Source organism: Myotis daubentonii, chromosome 2 (assembly GCF_963259705.1).
Source record: "Myotis daubentonii chromosome 2, mMyoDau2.1, whole genome shotgun sequence".
Lineage (NCBI taxonomy): Eukaryota > Metazoa > Chordata > Mammalia > Chiroptera > Vespertilionidae > Myotis > Myotis daubentonii.
In genome coordinates, this window is record NC_081841.1 from 103,159,698 (window position 1) to 103,175,633 (window position 15,936).

The window sequence follows — 15,936 nt, forward strand, 5'->3', positions numbered from 1 at the left end:
ATAACACTGGTTATGCAGAGTAGAGATAAAGTAGTCTTTATCAGTGAGGAATTTACATTGTGATTAGAGAAACCACATGGAGATAGTTCTTGATGCCTTTTTTCCTCTTTGCCTCCCACAACCAATCACTTGTCAGATTTTATAGGCATTCTATTACTTGTTCTTATACTTTCCTCTTCTTATTTTTTTTTAAATCCTCACCCGAGGATATTTTTTTCCATTGATTTTTAGAGAGAGTGGAAGAGAGAGGTAGAGAGAGAGAAACACCGATGTGAGAGAGAGACACATGGATTGGTTGCCTCCCAAGGCCGGGAGCTTGCAACTGAAGTATGTGCCCTTGACCGGAATCGAACCCAGGACCCTTCAGTCCACAGGCCAATGCTCTATCCACTGAGCAAAACCGGCTAGGGCTCATCATTTCTTATTGATATCAAAATTTCATAGATTTAAAAAAAAATACAAGAGACCCACTCAGTTTAGTCCCAATTTGCCTTTCCAGTGTTGTTTCCACTCTGCTACTATAGGCAAAGTAACTGGACTCCCTCCCTAATCTGTGGAGTGGGGGGTGGGAGGAGCTGTATTTTTCTGCTTCTTTCCTTCCAGCTATGACCTTCAAAGTCTGTCTCTAAACTTTTCTTTCTCTGAAGTGTTTTCTCCCACTCTCCTCCTTTGAACTCCTATAGTCTTTGTACTCCCTCACAGATTTGGCAAGTTTTTCTTTTGTTAGATCTCTTTCCCTATATGATGTGTCTCCCCTTCAAATACTATTATTTGACCTGTTCCTTCTCAGGCAGTGGCCTGAATTGTCCTGTCTTAAAACTAGTCACTCCATATAGCAAAAGCCTGATGCTACACATTCATTGTAGAGGATGCTGCCAGCCTTGCCTCTCATACTAACGCTATAAAGTGCACATTATTGGTTTTGAATACCCAGCCTAAGGCCAAACAACCTGGCTTCAAAACTCAGCTCCAACTCTAATATGCATAGTGACTTTGGACAAGTTATTTTAATTCCTGAACCTCAGTTTCCCTCTCTATAAAGTGGTAATCCTATATAATAAAAGAGAAAAATGGTAATTGGCGTACGACGATACCCTTTTCATTGGCTAATCAGGGCTATATGCAAATTAACTGCCAACAAGATGGCGGTTAATTTGCATATGTAGGCACAATGCAGGGAGGCAAAAGGGAAAGCAGGAAGAAGCCCCCTGCCACTGACAGTGATCAGAAACCCAGGGGGGAGCTAAGAGCTGGGGGGCAGGGCAAATGATCGGAGAATCAGGTGCCTTTTCCGCCCTGGCCAGTGATAGCAGGAAGTAGGGGTGGAGCCAGCGATGGGAGCTGGGCACGGTCGAAGCTGGCAGTCCCAGGAGCTAGGGGCCCCTTGCCTGGGCCTAAAGTGGAGCCCACGATTGTGGGGCTGCTGCAGCTGTGGGTCCCCGCTGCCTGGGCTGAACGCCTCAGCCAGAGGCATCCTGCAGGGGCAGGGGCGGAGCCCGCGCGATCGCGGGGGCCCCCCCGCTGCCACTGCAGGTCCCTGCTGCCCGGGCTGGACGCCTAAGCCAGAGGCGTTCGGCCTGGGCAAGGGGCTGATCCTGCGATTGGAGGGTGATGGGGGTCAACACCTGAGGGTTCCCAGTATGTGAGAGGGGGCAGGCTGGGCTGAGGGACACTCCCCCCCGCCCCACACCCAGTGCACGAATTTCGTGCACCGGGCCCCTAGTAATTATATATTTACCTCTGCATTTTTGGAAGGATTAACTGAGCATAAAGAGCTTCCCACAAGCCTGGTACATTATTAATAAGGGCTTATAAATATCTAGATACTGAGTAGGCCAGTTTGACACATTTCAAGTTTTCTTGATTTTGCCTCCTAAATATCTCTTAACTCTAATCATTTAGACCGAGCTAATGTCATTTCTTCCTTGAACTGCTGTCAACTCTTTTACTAGGTGACCCCCTGGTCCATTCTCCTCACAGCAGCCAAAATAATCATTGCAGATGCACATTTCTCACACTTATAATTGCCTCCCTTTGCTTTATAATCCTCCTCCCTGCTCCAAGGCTTCCTATTCCTTCTAGATGTGGACTAAATTCCCTCCTATAGCCTCAAGCCTGCTGGTCAGGCATTGCAGCCTTGCCCCTCCCCTCCCCTCCCCCCCCCTCCCCTCCCCTCCCCTCCCCTCCCCTCCCCTCCCCTCCTGCCGCACTTCATGCCCCCTTTCCACCACTGTAACCTCTGGCCTTCTGTCAGCCACTCATTCTCATGGTGTCCCTCTGCCCTGCCCTAGCCTCGTGCATGCTCTTCTCTGCCTGCAGCACTTGCCCCTGCTTCTTTGCCTGACCACCCCCCTTACGCATCTTTTACTCAGCTCACTGTTATTACACTTTGCATTGTCTGTGTACTTGATTAAAGCCCCAGATGGTAGCATTTGCTTACCACTGGCCTGGCACTCTGCATAGAGCAGGCACACAGTAAATATTTGAGACATAAGTGGATGAATGAATGTTGGCTCTTTCCCCACGGGACTTCAGGGAAGCAAGTCGTGCTGAGGCAGAATTATAGAAATCGGATGTCCTGAATTCCAGCCTGAACCCCGCACTCTAAAGAACTGAATGTGATCCAGGAGTCAGCGAGTCTGGAACAGTAGTGCACACCTTTGTGTCTCTGTATTGTGCGAGGCAGTTAGGTGGGACTTTCTCTTTTTTCTTTTTTTTGTTTCTTAGCAGAGAATAAGGTTAAGAAGACTAAGACTTCATAGGTCTTACGCTAAATTAAATTTAAAGATTTCATTACATATTTTTATATAAAAATATCCTTTTTGTCCCTGGGAAATATTCATCTTTCCATTGCTCTAGCTTGTCTTTTGAATATACTACTTTATGGCTGAGAGACATTTTAATGATTCATTTTCCAGTGCTTACCAGGATAGGGGTAGGAGCCAGAGGTAAGGGGAAGGAGAGGGTCTAACGCTGTTTTGTGCCTGTTCCATATATTAGGTGAGCATTTTAGAATATTATGCAAAAAGGAGCACAGGACCTGTGTGGAATGTTCTTACCCTCTTCAGCTTTCGGATGAAGAGAGTTAACAGTAGCCAGAAGAGGGTCGCAGCCACACAGGTGCACGTGAGAGTGATGAGCTCCAGATTTGACTTGTCTGAGGTTCCTGGAAAACAAAAACACCGAGGTGGTTAAACAGCGACTCCCAAACGCAGGGTCTCTGTGATTTTATTATTTATTTTTTTAAAAATATGTTTTTATTGATTTTTAGAGAGAGAGGAAGGGGGAGGGATAGAGAGATAGAAACATCAATGAGAGGGACATATCACTAATCGGCTGCCTCCTGCATGCACCCCCACTGGGGATTGGGCCTGCAACCCAGGCATGTGCCCTGACTGGGAATTGAACCTACCACCTCTTGGTTCCTGGTTCTGATGCTCAACCACTGAGCCATGCCAGCCAGGCAGGTCTTTGTGATTTTATAAAAGATGTCTAGTGCCCCTAAATGTTCATCATGGCGAATGCAATCTGCTGGCTCGAGAATCCGTGTCTGGGACAGGTCTTCCCATACCTTCCGTTTCAGGCAGAGTCCACAATATCATCCCAATAAACTCACACATCAATTAAAAGTCTTTCCAGAAATTTTGCTGTTGAATTTGCAAACTTCATAATCCCAGAAATAGCTAATTAAAAATCAGAGGAGAAGTTAAAAATGGGGAAAAAATTATGCAGGAACAAAAGCCCATTAAAGTGCTAAATCTGGAATATGTTAAATCTCCCTAATGGGTTTTAGAGGAACTTCTAAAGAAAAAGAAAAAAAAATTACATAAAAGGGCTCCTTTGGGACTCACAACATTCTTCAAAGTAGAATTAAAAAATAAAAATAAAGCTCAAGGACTGTCACAATTGCCTGCTCACTGCTTTTGGAGCAGCCAGGCCAAGTCCCCCCTCCCCGCGTACCCCCCCCCCCCCCAGCCTGGGGCTCTGCACTCGGCCTCTCCAGCAGTCAGCCTGCAGGGGCTGAGGTGAGAAGAGGTAACTGCTGGATGGGATTCTTCCCAAGCACCTCATTTCCCAGAATCACAGAGATCAAAAGCTGAGCACTGTTCCCCCATGACCAGAAAGAAAAGACCCAAAGTATTCAGGAGAAGCCTCCTGAGAGGAAGCTCTGGGCGTTGTAAAGGAATGCCCAGTGGGCCGGGATGGCGGCTCCCTGCTGACTGACTCCAGCGGACAGTTTCCCAGGAGTTTCTGAAGTAATGCCCTTATCCTTCAACTTCATTAAAAGGAGACAGAGGCTCAGTATTAAGTTAGACCAAGAATAAGTGACACTTATTGTTTTTAGAAATGATGGTGTGGATGGTATCATTTATTGAGCACTTATGTGCCTAGCTTTCATAACCCCCCATGAAGTAGGTGGCAATAATATCCCCGCTTCATAGATAGACATCTTTTTGGCTCTTTGTTTCAATCCAACAAAGATGTATTGAGTCCTACTACAGGCGAGGTTCCAGGCTGGAGGAGATAGGAAGATGAATGAGGGAAAGTTGTCCCTCTCAAGGCACTCACTCACAAACCGAAGCAATAGACTGAAGGCAAATACAAAGAAATTAGATTTTAAAAGTATCTGAGGTTGAAGGAATCTAATACTTTTTTGAAGAAGTGACATTTGAAATGGAGTTGACTTAAAGAGATGAAGACAGGAGAGGGCATTATAGGGCAGAGGGAACGGTATGAGTTAAGACCCAGGACTGAGAAATGATAGGGGGCTGATGGTCGTATAATGCAAGATCTAGGACAGGACTAGACCACAGAGAATCTGAGCATCTGTGTGAAGGTTCTCTGCCTTGAATAATAGCAAATACACAAGCTAGAAACCTGAGCCTCCTCCTTTTTTATCTATCCAGCCACCAAGTACAAGTACCTCCTGTAGGCCAGAGTCCCCTCAGTGCATCTCTTAGCTTAAAGGGGAAACTGACATTTTTCTCTCTCTCTCCAGTCCGTCACAAGGTCCTGCCCATCCTACTTCTGTTATTGTCATAGTTGGCTAGTTAATGTCAATAAAGGAAGAGAGCGAAGGGAGAGCCAGACATTGTTGAGCATATTCACCTAGGAAGCATCAGCCTGTTTGTTTCACAAGCAAGTTACAGCTTCGCAGCCCAGGGAACTGCAGCATTGTTCCTCCAAGGAGAGCAACACCCCTCCTTCCGCCCTCCAGTACTGGATTGTTGGGGGTAAAGGGGGAGACAGGCATATGTGCAGTAGAAGTCGGGGTGGCACAGGGGAGGTGCTTGCCTGGCAGTCTAGCTTGGGAACAATGGATTGGCTAAGGGGTGGACCCCATGAGGAGTGTGTGAATTGTTAATTGGCCAGTTTGAAGAAGCTCCAGGTTAAAATCCCCAGACAGAGTCCCCTCCCTCTTTCTCTGTGACCTGCACTTGCCAGTGGGCTTGCCTGTTCTCTCTCCGCAGCCACGTGGCCTTAAGCAGCTGCATAGCCCCTTGCCATGTGGACCCCACATGCAATGAACTAAGCTAGCCAGATGCTGAATGGACTGGACTTCAATATGGAGTAGGAACTCTGGGCAGTGGCCATAATTCTAGCCCAGCTGAAGATAAGATTGGACTTCTGCCATGGCGAGATGGACAGAGATGGGACCTTGAGGGGAACCTCCTGAATTTTATATCATCAATAAAGCTTTCCATGAAACCCCATCCTCTCGTGGGGCCCTCAGGAAATTCTTTTCTCTCAGCACCCCAAGAACTCCACTTCCTGATAACACTTTCATGGCTCATGGAATTATCACCTTCTGTCCTTCCTCACAATGATTGCCCAAATCAAGGCCTGGACACCTGCATTAGCTCCCCAACCAACCTTGACTCCCTCCAGTCTCTCCTCCACTCTGTAGCCAGAGTGAGCTTCCCAAATCACAAATTTAATCCTATTGTGCCTCTGCCTAGATTCCATCTTTGCCACCTGCACATCCCCCTGTCACTGTCAGGATAAAAAACACCCTTAGATCCTACCCCAAACTTTCCTATCTCTTCAGCTTTATCTCCTGTTATCCTGACACTTGCTCCCATCACAGAAAAATACTTGTAGTTTCTTAAATATGCCAGGCCTTCGGCACCGCTATGCTTTGGCCTTTGCTGACTCTCAACCAGAATGTAAGCTTCTCAAAGGCTGAGGCACATCTTAGTTCTCTTCATATCCCCACTCATCAGATTGGGTGAATGAGTGGATATATTATGTTTTGCTTTGTCTCTGAAGAATTTCATGAAGCTTTCAAAGCATTCATGGTCAAATTCCTGTTCATGTGTGTTAATCCAACAAACATAGGAACACCACCTATATCCCAGGTTCTGTTCTGGGTGCTAGTGTATCGTGGTAAGTGGAAGGTCGTGGTCTGGAGCTACCTCTCACATAGTATGTCACACATACTAGACATCCTGCAATTATTGGTTGAGTGAATGAATGAATTTGGCTTCATTTGCTGCTTTGTCAGCTTGTGGTTAAGTTTCCCTGAACCAGGAGAAACCAAGATGGCGGCATAGGTAAACACTGGAGTTTGCTGCCTCACACAACCACTTCAAAAATACAACTAAAAGACAGAACGGACATCATCCAGAACCACAGGAAGGCTGGCTGAGTGGAAATTCTACAACTAGAAGGAAAGACAAAAGCACACTGAGACTCAGAGGAGGTGCGGTGCAGAAGTAAAATACTAAGGTACAGAGGCGCACGCGGAGCGGGCTGGCGGCTGAGGGCGCGGTTGTTGTTTTCAATTGGGAGGGAGTCTCAGGCTCTGAGCTCCAGTTCTGGGTGAGTCTTTGGGGACCCAGACTCATACGGGAGAAGCGGGACTGTCTGGCATCAGTCGGAACTCGAGGGCAGCTTTCTCTCAGAGGTGCCTGCAGCGATTACCGGGACATTAAGAAGCAGAGCCTCTGAGGGCAGGACTGAGAGCAGCCATAACTGCTCACTCCGCCCTGTTGATCCCGTGGGACCCGCCCTGCCCAAGCCCTACACGAAGGCTTTTGCTGGGTAGCCTCAGGCAAAGGCTAGATTAACACCTCCCTAGAGATCCAGGAGCAAGTGTCCCCAGTGGTCAGAGTGGGACCATCCAGTTTGCAGCTTCTCGGACCCTTAAAGGACACACTCAGGGGGCAGACCCAGTGAGCACCAAAGCCCCATTGAAGCAAGTCTTGCCCCGGAGGGGTGTCTCCAGCACAGAAGTTCTCCCACTGCAGACACAGCTGATTCTCACAGCCAATTGGCCTGGAGGTCATTCCCTCCCAGTGTTAACTACAACAATCAAGGCTTAACTACAACAAGACTGTGCACAAAGCCCACAAGGGGGTGCACCAAGAGTGTCCACCTCAGTAATTGGGGAGGCTGAACCACTGGGCCCTAGAGGACACTTAGCACAGAAAACCACTTTATCAACACAGGGAAGCATAAAAAATGCGGAGACAAAGAAACAGGACACAAATGACAGAAATAGAGGAAAGCAAACTACTGGATATAGAGTTCAAAACCACACTTTTAGGGTTTTTCAAGAACTTTCTAGAAGCCGCTGATAAATTTAGTAAGACCCTCGAAAAGACTGGTGAGATCACCGATAAATGTAGTGAGATCCTCAAGAAATCTAGTCAGACCCTCGATGTTATGATAAAGGACCAACTGGAAATTAAGCATACACTGACTGAAATAAAGAATATTATACAGACTCCCAACAGCAGACTAGAGGATCACAAGAATCAACTCAACGATTTGAAATACGAAGAAGCAAAAAACACCCAACCGGAAGAGCAAAAAGAAAAAAGAATCCAAAAATACAAAGATAGTGAAAGGAGCCTCTGGGACAGCTTCAAACGTACCAACATCCAAATTATAGGGGTGCCAGAAGAAGAGAGAGAGCAAAATATTGAAAACCTATTTGAAGAAATAATGACAGAAAACTTCCCCTACCTGGTGAAAGAAATAGACTTACAAGTCCAGGAAGTGCAGAGAACCCCAAACAAAAGGAATCCAAAGAGTACCACACCAAGACACATCATAATTAAAATGTCAAGAGCAAAAGACAAAGAGAGAATCTTAAAAGCAGCAAGAGAAAGAATGTCAGTTACCTACAAGGGAGTACCCATACGACTGTCAGCTGATTTCTCAACAGAAACTTTGCAGGGCAGAAGGGAGTGGCAAGAAATATACAAAGTGATGAATGCCAAGAACCTACAACCAAGATTACTTTATCCAGCAAAGCTATCATTCAGAATTGAAGGTCAGATAAAGAGCTTCACAGATAAGAAAAAGCTAAAGGAGTTCATCACCACCAAACCAGGATTATATGAAATGCTGAAAGGTATCCTTTAAGAAGAGGAAGAAGAAAAAGGTAAAGATACAAATTATGAACAACAAATACACATCTATCAACAAGTGAATAATCTGATGAACAGAATAAACTGGTGATTATCATAGAATCAGGGGCATAGAAAGGGAGTGGACTGACTATTCTTGGGGGGGAAAGGGATGTGGTGGATGCAGGAAGTGACTGAACAAAAATTGTGCACCTAAGGATGAGGACAGCGGGGGGTGGGGGGGAAGGGCGGAGGGTAGGGTGGGAACTGGGTGGAGGGGAGTTATGGGGGGAAAAAAGAGGAACAAATGTAATAATCTGAACAATAAAGATTTAATTTAAAAAAACACAAAAACCAAAACCAAACAAACAACAAAAAAAAGTTTCCCTGAATCTCATGAAATTGAGAACAATCTCCTTGAAGAAGTTTCAAAGCACGATCACCTTTTTTTCAATATGCATCTTCTCCATGGGAATATTTTAAGCTCAAATTACTATAAGTTTGGATTTCAGCCCACACAGTGAGAGGTCTGATGCTGCCTTGCTGTTTACACACACACACACACACACACACACACACGCACACACACACACACACATACGCACACACGCGCACACACACATGTGCGCTCACACACACTTTTTTGCTTATGCTGCAAATGAGTTTTGTGGAATATGATTGGGACCAGCTGAGGGTACAGTGGCCATTGGCTGTTGGAGACACTGATAGCATCTTGAGAGGAGTTATGTCTGCAGATGCCTCCTGCATGGAGTGCCCCGCTCGAGGCTCCCTCCCATTGTGGGAACGTTCTCACTGCATTCCAAGGGGCAGGAAGTTGACCCCCAAAGTAATTCCACAGTCCTTACTCAGGCAAAGTTCCCCATCTGTTTGTGTGCACTTACACATTTAAAGAATCAACACAGGAAAAACATCTCCAAGATGAACATTTATTAGAAAAGAAGGACCTATTTAGTCTATTCCTGCTCACTGAATAATAAAATAAGAGTTTTAAAAGATGTAATGTAGTGTCTGTGCTCTATCTCTATCTCATTCGATAGCTCAATCTCTGTCTTTATTGGAAAGCAGCCATTAGGATGACCTTAGGCTGGGGAGACGGACGTAAGTCAGCAGCATCTCTTCCTACACAACTCTTCGATGTTTTCTCAGAGCTCAAACATCCACACACCAGCCTGACTAGACCCGGCTTCAACTTGCTGGTGGCAGCTGATGAGTTCAGTGCATGAAACACTCCAGCTGCACACGGCAGGGAAAGGAAGGCCGGCAGAAACGTGGGTGGGATTTGACAATGACTAGGAGTTAGCACAGGGTCTTAGGGACATCACTCCCATGTGATGTGTGGTTCCAAATTGGTGTAATTTTTCTAAGGTTTATAAGAATATTAAAACTAGCCTTCATATAATCTGTGAAGCTTTTTAGGAATCTGTACAACAATTTGGAACCCCTCTGAAGGACAGTGATGTATGGAAGTACTGTATTAGGATTAAATTTGAAGTACATTTTCAAGAGTAATTTCAGGTAAATATATTTAAAATTGCTTTTATGTGTCATCCATTCTGTAACACACTTTTAGTGCAACAATTAAATCTTTAGGTCAAATAAGGATTTTGTAGTTTGGAACACCATTTGGGTGACTAGAAAAACTACTTACAGAAGGTTTTGTCACAATGAGATTTGGTTGATCATATTAACAAATAATGACGTTAACTAATATTTTAAAAGTTTCTATTATATGCCAGGTACAGTTTGAAGTGTGCTAATTATTATACCAACCTATTAAAGTTGGGTTACCATTTTATAGAATATAAACTAAAGCTCTAGGAAGGTAAGTAATTTGCCCAGGGTTCTATGGCTCATGAGAAGTGATGCACCTTGCTCTAGAGTGGGCCCTCTTCCCCACTAGGCTCTGCTGCCTTGGAGCCGAGAGGCAACTGTGCAGAATTGTTAAACATGGACCCAGTTTTTAGCTCTGTTGCTTCCTAGCTTCGTAACTCTGGACAGAGTCCTAAATCCCTCTGAGCCTCAGATTCTCACTTGTAAATAGAAATAAAAACTTCATATTATTGCAAAAGTTAAGGAGGTTAATGCACATTATGTGCTTTTAAAAAAGTTCACTGCATGTTCAATAAGCATAAGATATTAGAAATCAATTAATTCCATCACCATTTTTTGAATTCTTGATCAAGGCTTTATGTCATTGTAGATTTGCAGTCCAAAGGCAGCCATACCCTATTTCTACCCCCCAAACTCCCTCCCCCTACCCCTGGCTCGGCTGTGTGAAATTACTGGGAGCCAGTTCAGCTCTCTGGTTTGAGCACTATTCTCTCCTTGGGAAATGCTTTTGAGTTGCCAACACCCATGAGAGGAGGAACCTCAATCACCAACATCATCATGTGAATTAGTTTATCACATCCTTCCTAGTGCCAGGAGAGCCATGAGTGAATTTGGGGGCAGGGTTCAGGAAGAGAGGAGCTGAAATGGAGGACAGTCAGGGATCAGAGGAGAAAGGAACTGAGAGCTGGCTAAGGGTGACAGGAAGGAGTGGCTAGGTATCCAAGACAACTATTTTGTCTTTTCCTATTCTTTACCACTGGAATTTTATTAAACATAGTGTATACTTCTTGCTGTGTGAGGCCTTCCCTAAAATGTGTTAATGTACAATTATTGTGGCACAGAATTTGCAAATCACACCTTTCATGTCATTTCAAGTGGTGAGACTGCAGAACCCTGAGGCAGTCCTTCTATGATTGCCATGATTTTTGTATCATCAGTCATCTTCAAAAAATGTTTAAAATGGTAGTTATTCTTCAAGTTGTTTTCTCCTATATATTATAAGTACTATTTCAATAGCAAGGCCTGACTCTGTTAAAAGAATGTATTTCTATATATTGTGATTATTACTTTCAATAATAATTATAAAATACTAGTAGCCCAGTGCACAAAAATTTGTGCACTCAGGGGTGAGGGTGAGGAGTGTGGCCAGACCCCTCAGCCCGACCTGCCCCCTCTGTCATGTTCCGGGACCCCAGCCACTCCTGGCCTAGGCACAGGCCTACAGGCTTGGGGCAGCCTGGCTCCCAAGGCCCCAATTTATCAAGAGAACAAAGTCCGCGTTAGTTACAGCCCTCACAGAACCCAGTACACTGCATCTGTGCATACAACTGCCTCGTTCATGTGCCTGCCTCGCCCTACTGAATTACTAACATCTTGAGGACATAGCTCTGTCTTATCCTGCTTCAGCTTCAGTGCCTGGCCTGGTGCCATGGAACTGAGTGAGTTTGCTGAGTGAGTGAATAATGAGTGAGTGAATGAGTGAATGAATGAGCGAGTAGGTGAATGAGCAAGCAGCTGCCAGTGGGGATAGTTGCACTCTGCTCTGAGCTGCCTGACTCAAACCCGGGAAGTTCCCGCCCTGCTCCCAGTGGCCCCACTCCCCTCTCCGGGCTGCATAGCTCCTGCAGGGCAAAGGCTGCCTGGGTGTGCATTTTGGCAAATCAGTGCATTAGCACCTGTCTCCCCCTGGAGGGCAGTTTGTGGGCGTGGCCAGTGGAAGATGGGTGCATTAGCACCGGTCAGCCTCAGATCCCCTCGGGATGGAAGTTTGTGGGTGTGGCTGGTGGCCGATCAGTGCCTTCAGCCCCGGATCCCATTGGGAGGTCCGTTTGTGGGCGTGGCCGATGTCCCGCTGCCAGCCCTGGGTCTGTTTCCATAGGGGCCGCCTGCCACCTGGGTTGCAAATAGCAGGCCCAGATGGCAGCAGGGCAGGTGGGATGGCGCTGTCCCGCCCTGCCTGCAGTATGCAAATTAGCCGCCATCTTTGTTGGCTGGTGATTAATTTGCATATCGCCCTGATTAGCCAATGGGAAGGGTAGCAGTTATACGCCAATTACCATCTTTCTCTTTTATTAGATAGGATAGTTTATCTGAGGTCCTTGGATAAAATGTGCCACACTTTCATTGTAACAGTCCCATTGAGTTCCATGGGCTATTGAATGCTGTGAATTTCAGAAATTATTTTAGTTAGTGACAGTTTTGTTGTTGTTTAAATATGAGGCTGTTCCCTTTGAGAGCTCCACGTGTGCTCGTGTGCAGTCCAAACCAAACAAGACCCATCATTATTTAAAGAAGCTGCATTAGCTCCACAGTCCACTCAGCCTTTTCAGATACAAAAACAACACATTGTTTTATCTATGAGTATAAGAATCCTTTTTTAAAGGAAATAAAAAGAGCAGACAGTTTCCTTCCTGGCTAATTCACGAACCTCTTTAAATCTGTTAAACATAGCCACAGACACAACTTATGCTCCTGGTTTCATTTCCTAAACTCCACCTGACAAGTTAGGTCAGTGGGAAGGGTCTATTTGCATATATCAGGAAGTCAGTCTCAAGCCAGGGAACGTTTCACAGCCACCAGCGTGAGAAGAATAATGCCTTAGACTCTAGGGCAGGAATCTAATTTCAGTGATAAAATTACTCAGCAGGTGCTGCATTCAACTGTTCTGAACAGCCTCCAAGGATCAAATTTTTATTCTGTGAGCCCAAAGCACTTTCATTCAAGATTGCATCTAACTTATAAAATCCACCTAATGTCAACTTTCAAGAAATGTTCCTACTCAAAATGACAGGTATCCTTAAATGGAGCTGAAGCCTGCCTCCTTGAAACTTCACCATCTCCCTTTCTTGGCTCTATTTTTCAGTGTATCAAAGAAGGAGTCAAATGCCTCCTCAGTCTGAAAGCTCCTTAAGTATTTGAAGGAAATAATAATGTCCGCCCAAGTTGTCTCCTTTTTAGACTAAACACCCTCCTTTCCTTGCACTGCTTTGCCATTACTCTATTAGGACTATGGTTCCACTTATTTATGCTTAGAGATGGGTACAATGTTTCAGGTGTGGTTTGATGATTAAAGATCAGGTAATCTGTTTCCTCAACTAACCACAAGTTTTACACAGAGAATTTGGAAATAGCCATCCCTTTTAAAGCAGAAAAAAATTACAAAAGACAGCAAGGGAGAAGGCAGAAAAAGTATGAAAAGCAGACACAAGAACTCAAATAGCATGGCAACTGGGGGCAATAACCAGTAAAAAAGAAGGATGAATATTCCAGTATATAGTCGTAGCCATGTTGCAAACTATACAATTTCTCTAAGTGATATTAAAAATTAATGCCACATGAGGGAAAAGAGGTCATGAATCAAAAATACAGATTCCTCATAAAATTCAATGGACTAGACAGTAGGAAATACCTAGAATTATTTAGACTTCATTATTGCCAAAGAAGAAAAGGATGTAGAAGGTCTAAAGTTGCTCATAACTTGCTGTCTCCTTCCTGCTCATTCACCTGCTCACCCAGCATCTGACAAGGTCTCCGTTAGAGATCAGGTCACCATATCCTCTTCGGCCTCTGTGAGCTTCAGTGGCCTGACTAGCAGCATTGTGTAGTCTGTTTTATACAAATTATGTTTCTACTTTACCCTTAGGAGGCACTCAAAATGTTTATTGACCTGGTTCTTAATTGTTTCATGTGCACCTTACTCTCCTTTCAACTAGGTCTTCAAAGCCCACTGAGGAGAGTTGATTGTGGCTTACACTTCCATATCCTGCATAATCCTGGGCAAATAATTTAAGTCACTGAGTTAACAGCACATTGAATTTGGTTTTTCTCTAGTGCCCTTAACAATATACTGGTGCATTTCTTTTATCAGATATTCAGTGGTGGTTTTCTAAATATATGAATCCAACAAACATTTATCCAGTGCTCTGGGATAGAAGAGTGAGTGATAGGCAATGATAAGCATTGCATTAAAGGTACATGTCAAGAGCCATGGGAGCACAGAGGGCAGATGATGGTGTGATCAGTAATCAGGTGTAGAGAAAGTGAATTATAAAGGACTAGAGGCCCAGTGCACGAAATTCGGGGTGGGGGAGGGCGTCCCTCACCCTGGCCTGAACCCTCTCACAGTCCGGGAGCTGGCAGTCAGACATCCTTAGTGCTGTTGGCTCAGGGCTTCTGGCTGAGCAGCGCTCCCCCTTGTGGGAGCACACTGACCACCAGGGGGCAGCTCCTGCATTGAGCGTCTGCACCCTGGTGGTCAGTGCGCATCATAGCAACCAGTTGTGCCACTGTTCAGTTGATTTGCATATTAGCCTTTTATTATATAGGATGAGTGGATTGTCCAGGGGGAGATAGATGGGAAGGAAGCCTGTTCAGAGAAAAGGGAAGGAACGCGCTGAGGCAGAAGACTAGGAGGAACACAGTGTGTTCACTGGATCACAAGTAATGCAGTCCAGCCAGAGCGTGGGACTTGCGGGAAGGAGATGGGATGGGGGTGGAGAAGGAGTCTACAGAGGACCTGTGTGCCTGCATGCGGGGAATAGGCGATCGGGAACCACTGCAAGATTTGAAGCAGGGAAGTAACATGTCATATGATTTGTTATTTAAAAAAGATCACTCTAGATTTGAGAGTGTATTAGAGGAGGTTGAGAGGAGAGGATAGGCCCGTGGTCGGCAAACTGTGGCTCGCGAGCCACATGTGGCTCTTTGGCCCCTTGAGTGTGGCTCTTCCTAAGCCTTAGGAGTACCCTAATTAAGTTAATAACAATATACCTACCTATATAGTTTAAGTTTAAAAAATTTGGCTCTCAAAAGAAATTTCAATCGTTGTACTGTTGATATTTGGCTCTATTGACTAATGAGTTTGCCGACCACTGGGATAGGCTGTTTGGGAGGCTAAGAGATTATGTCAAGAGATGATAGGGATCAGAACATCTACGACGGCAGCTGATGTGGGCAATTCAAGTGAAAATTATCTTCCCTTTCCTCAAGAGCAAATAGGCTGATAAAAACGTTCAGAACTTATTGGTGATAGCAGTATTCCTGTCTGACTTTCAGGAAAACAACATTAGTGGGAAAGGAATCAGTGTAGGAAAGCTAAAAGCAGGTAGAGAGAAAACAAAATAATAGTATAACTGAGTCTAAAAGCTCAATTTTATGCTAAGGCCTTGCAGACAAGTTCCAAAGGCACTTCAGGAATGAGAAGAATAGAGGAAGGATGGAAACCTACAGTTTCCAAAGACATATGCTCAAGTCTCAACCTCACTACCTATTCATTGTGCGACTTTGAGCAAGTAATTTAACTCTTCGAGACTCCATCTTCCTACCTGTAGACTGAAGATAATACTACTTACTTCTTTTGACTCCTATGAAGTTAAAGGCTATGTATATCAAGTGTGTAGCCCATAATGGGATACATATATCAAGTGCTTGCACATAAAGGCACTAAATAAATATTAGTCTCCTGCATGGGTATGGGATATAAAGACATGTCAGACACAGCTTATGATTCAGTAGGGAAGAAAAAGATATCAACGACTAAATAATAAAACGCAGAATAAAATGAGCCTGACTAAAGACTCAAGAACCATGGTGTGGGAGACAGAGAAGAGAACGAGAAGAGAATATCTGACTCAGCTCTTCATCCTGGAGGACATCACAGGGTAGAGAGCATCTAAGCTGGCCTGGAGGATAAGGAGGATTTGGAGGAAATTGGGAGCGGTTCAGACAA

At 44.9% G+C, this 15,936-nt stretch overlaps 1 protein-coding gene across 1 annotated transcript in view; it reads right to left on the bottom strand.

Moving 5' to 3' along the window:
• The window catches only part of FLT1 (fms related receptor tyrosine kinase 1), a 204,800-nt gene that overhangs the window by 49,528 nt on the left and 139,336 nt on the right, over positions 1-15,936 (bottom strand). The window contains exon 16 of the mRNA XM_059684051.1: positions 3,060-3,166. Coding sequence (XP_059540034.1) covers positions 3,060-3,166 — 107 coding nt within the window. The remainder of the gene's footprint in view (positions 1-3,059; positions 3,167-15,936) is intronic.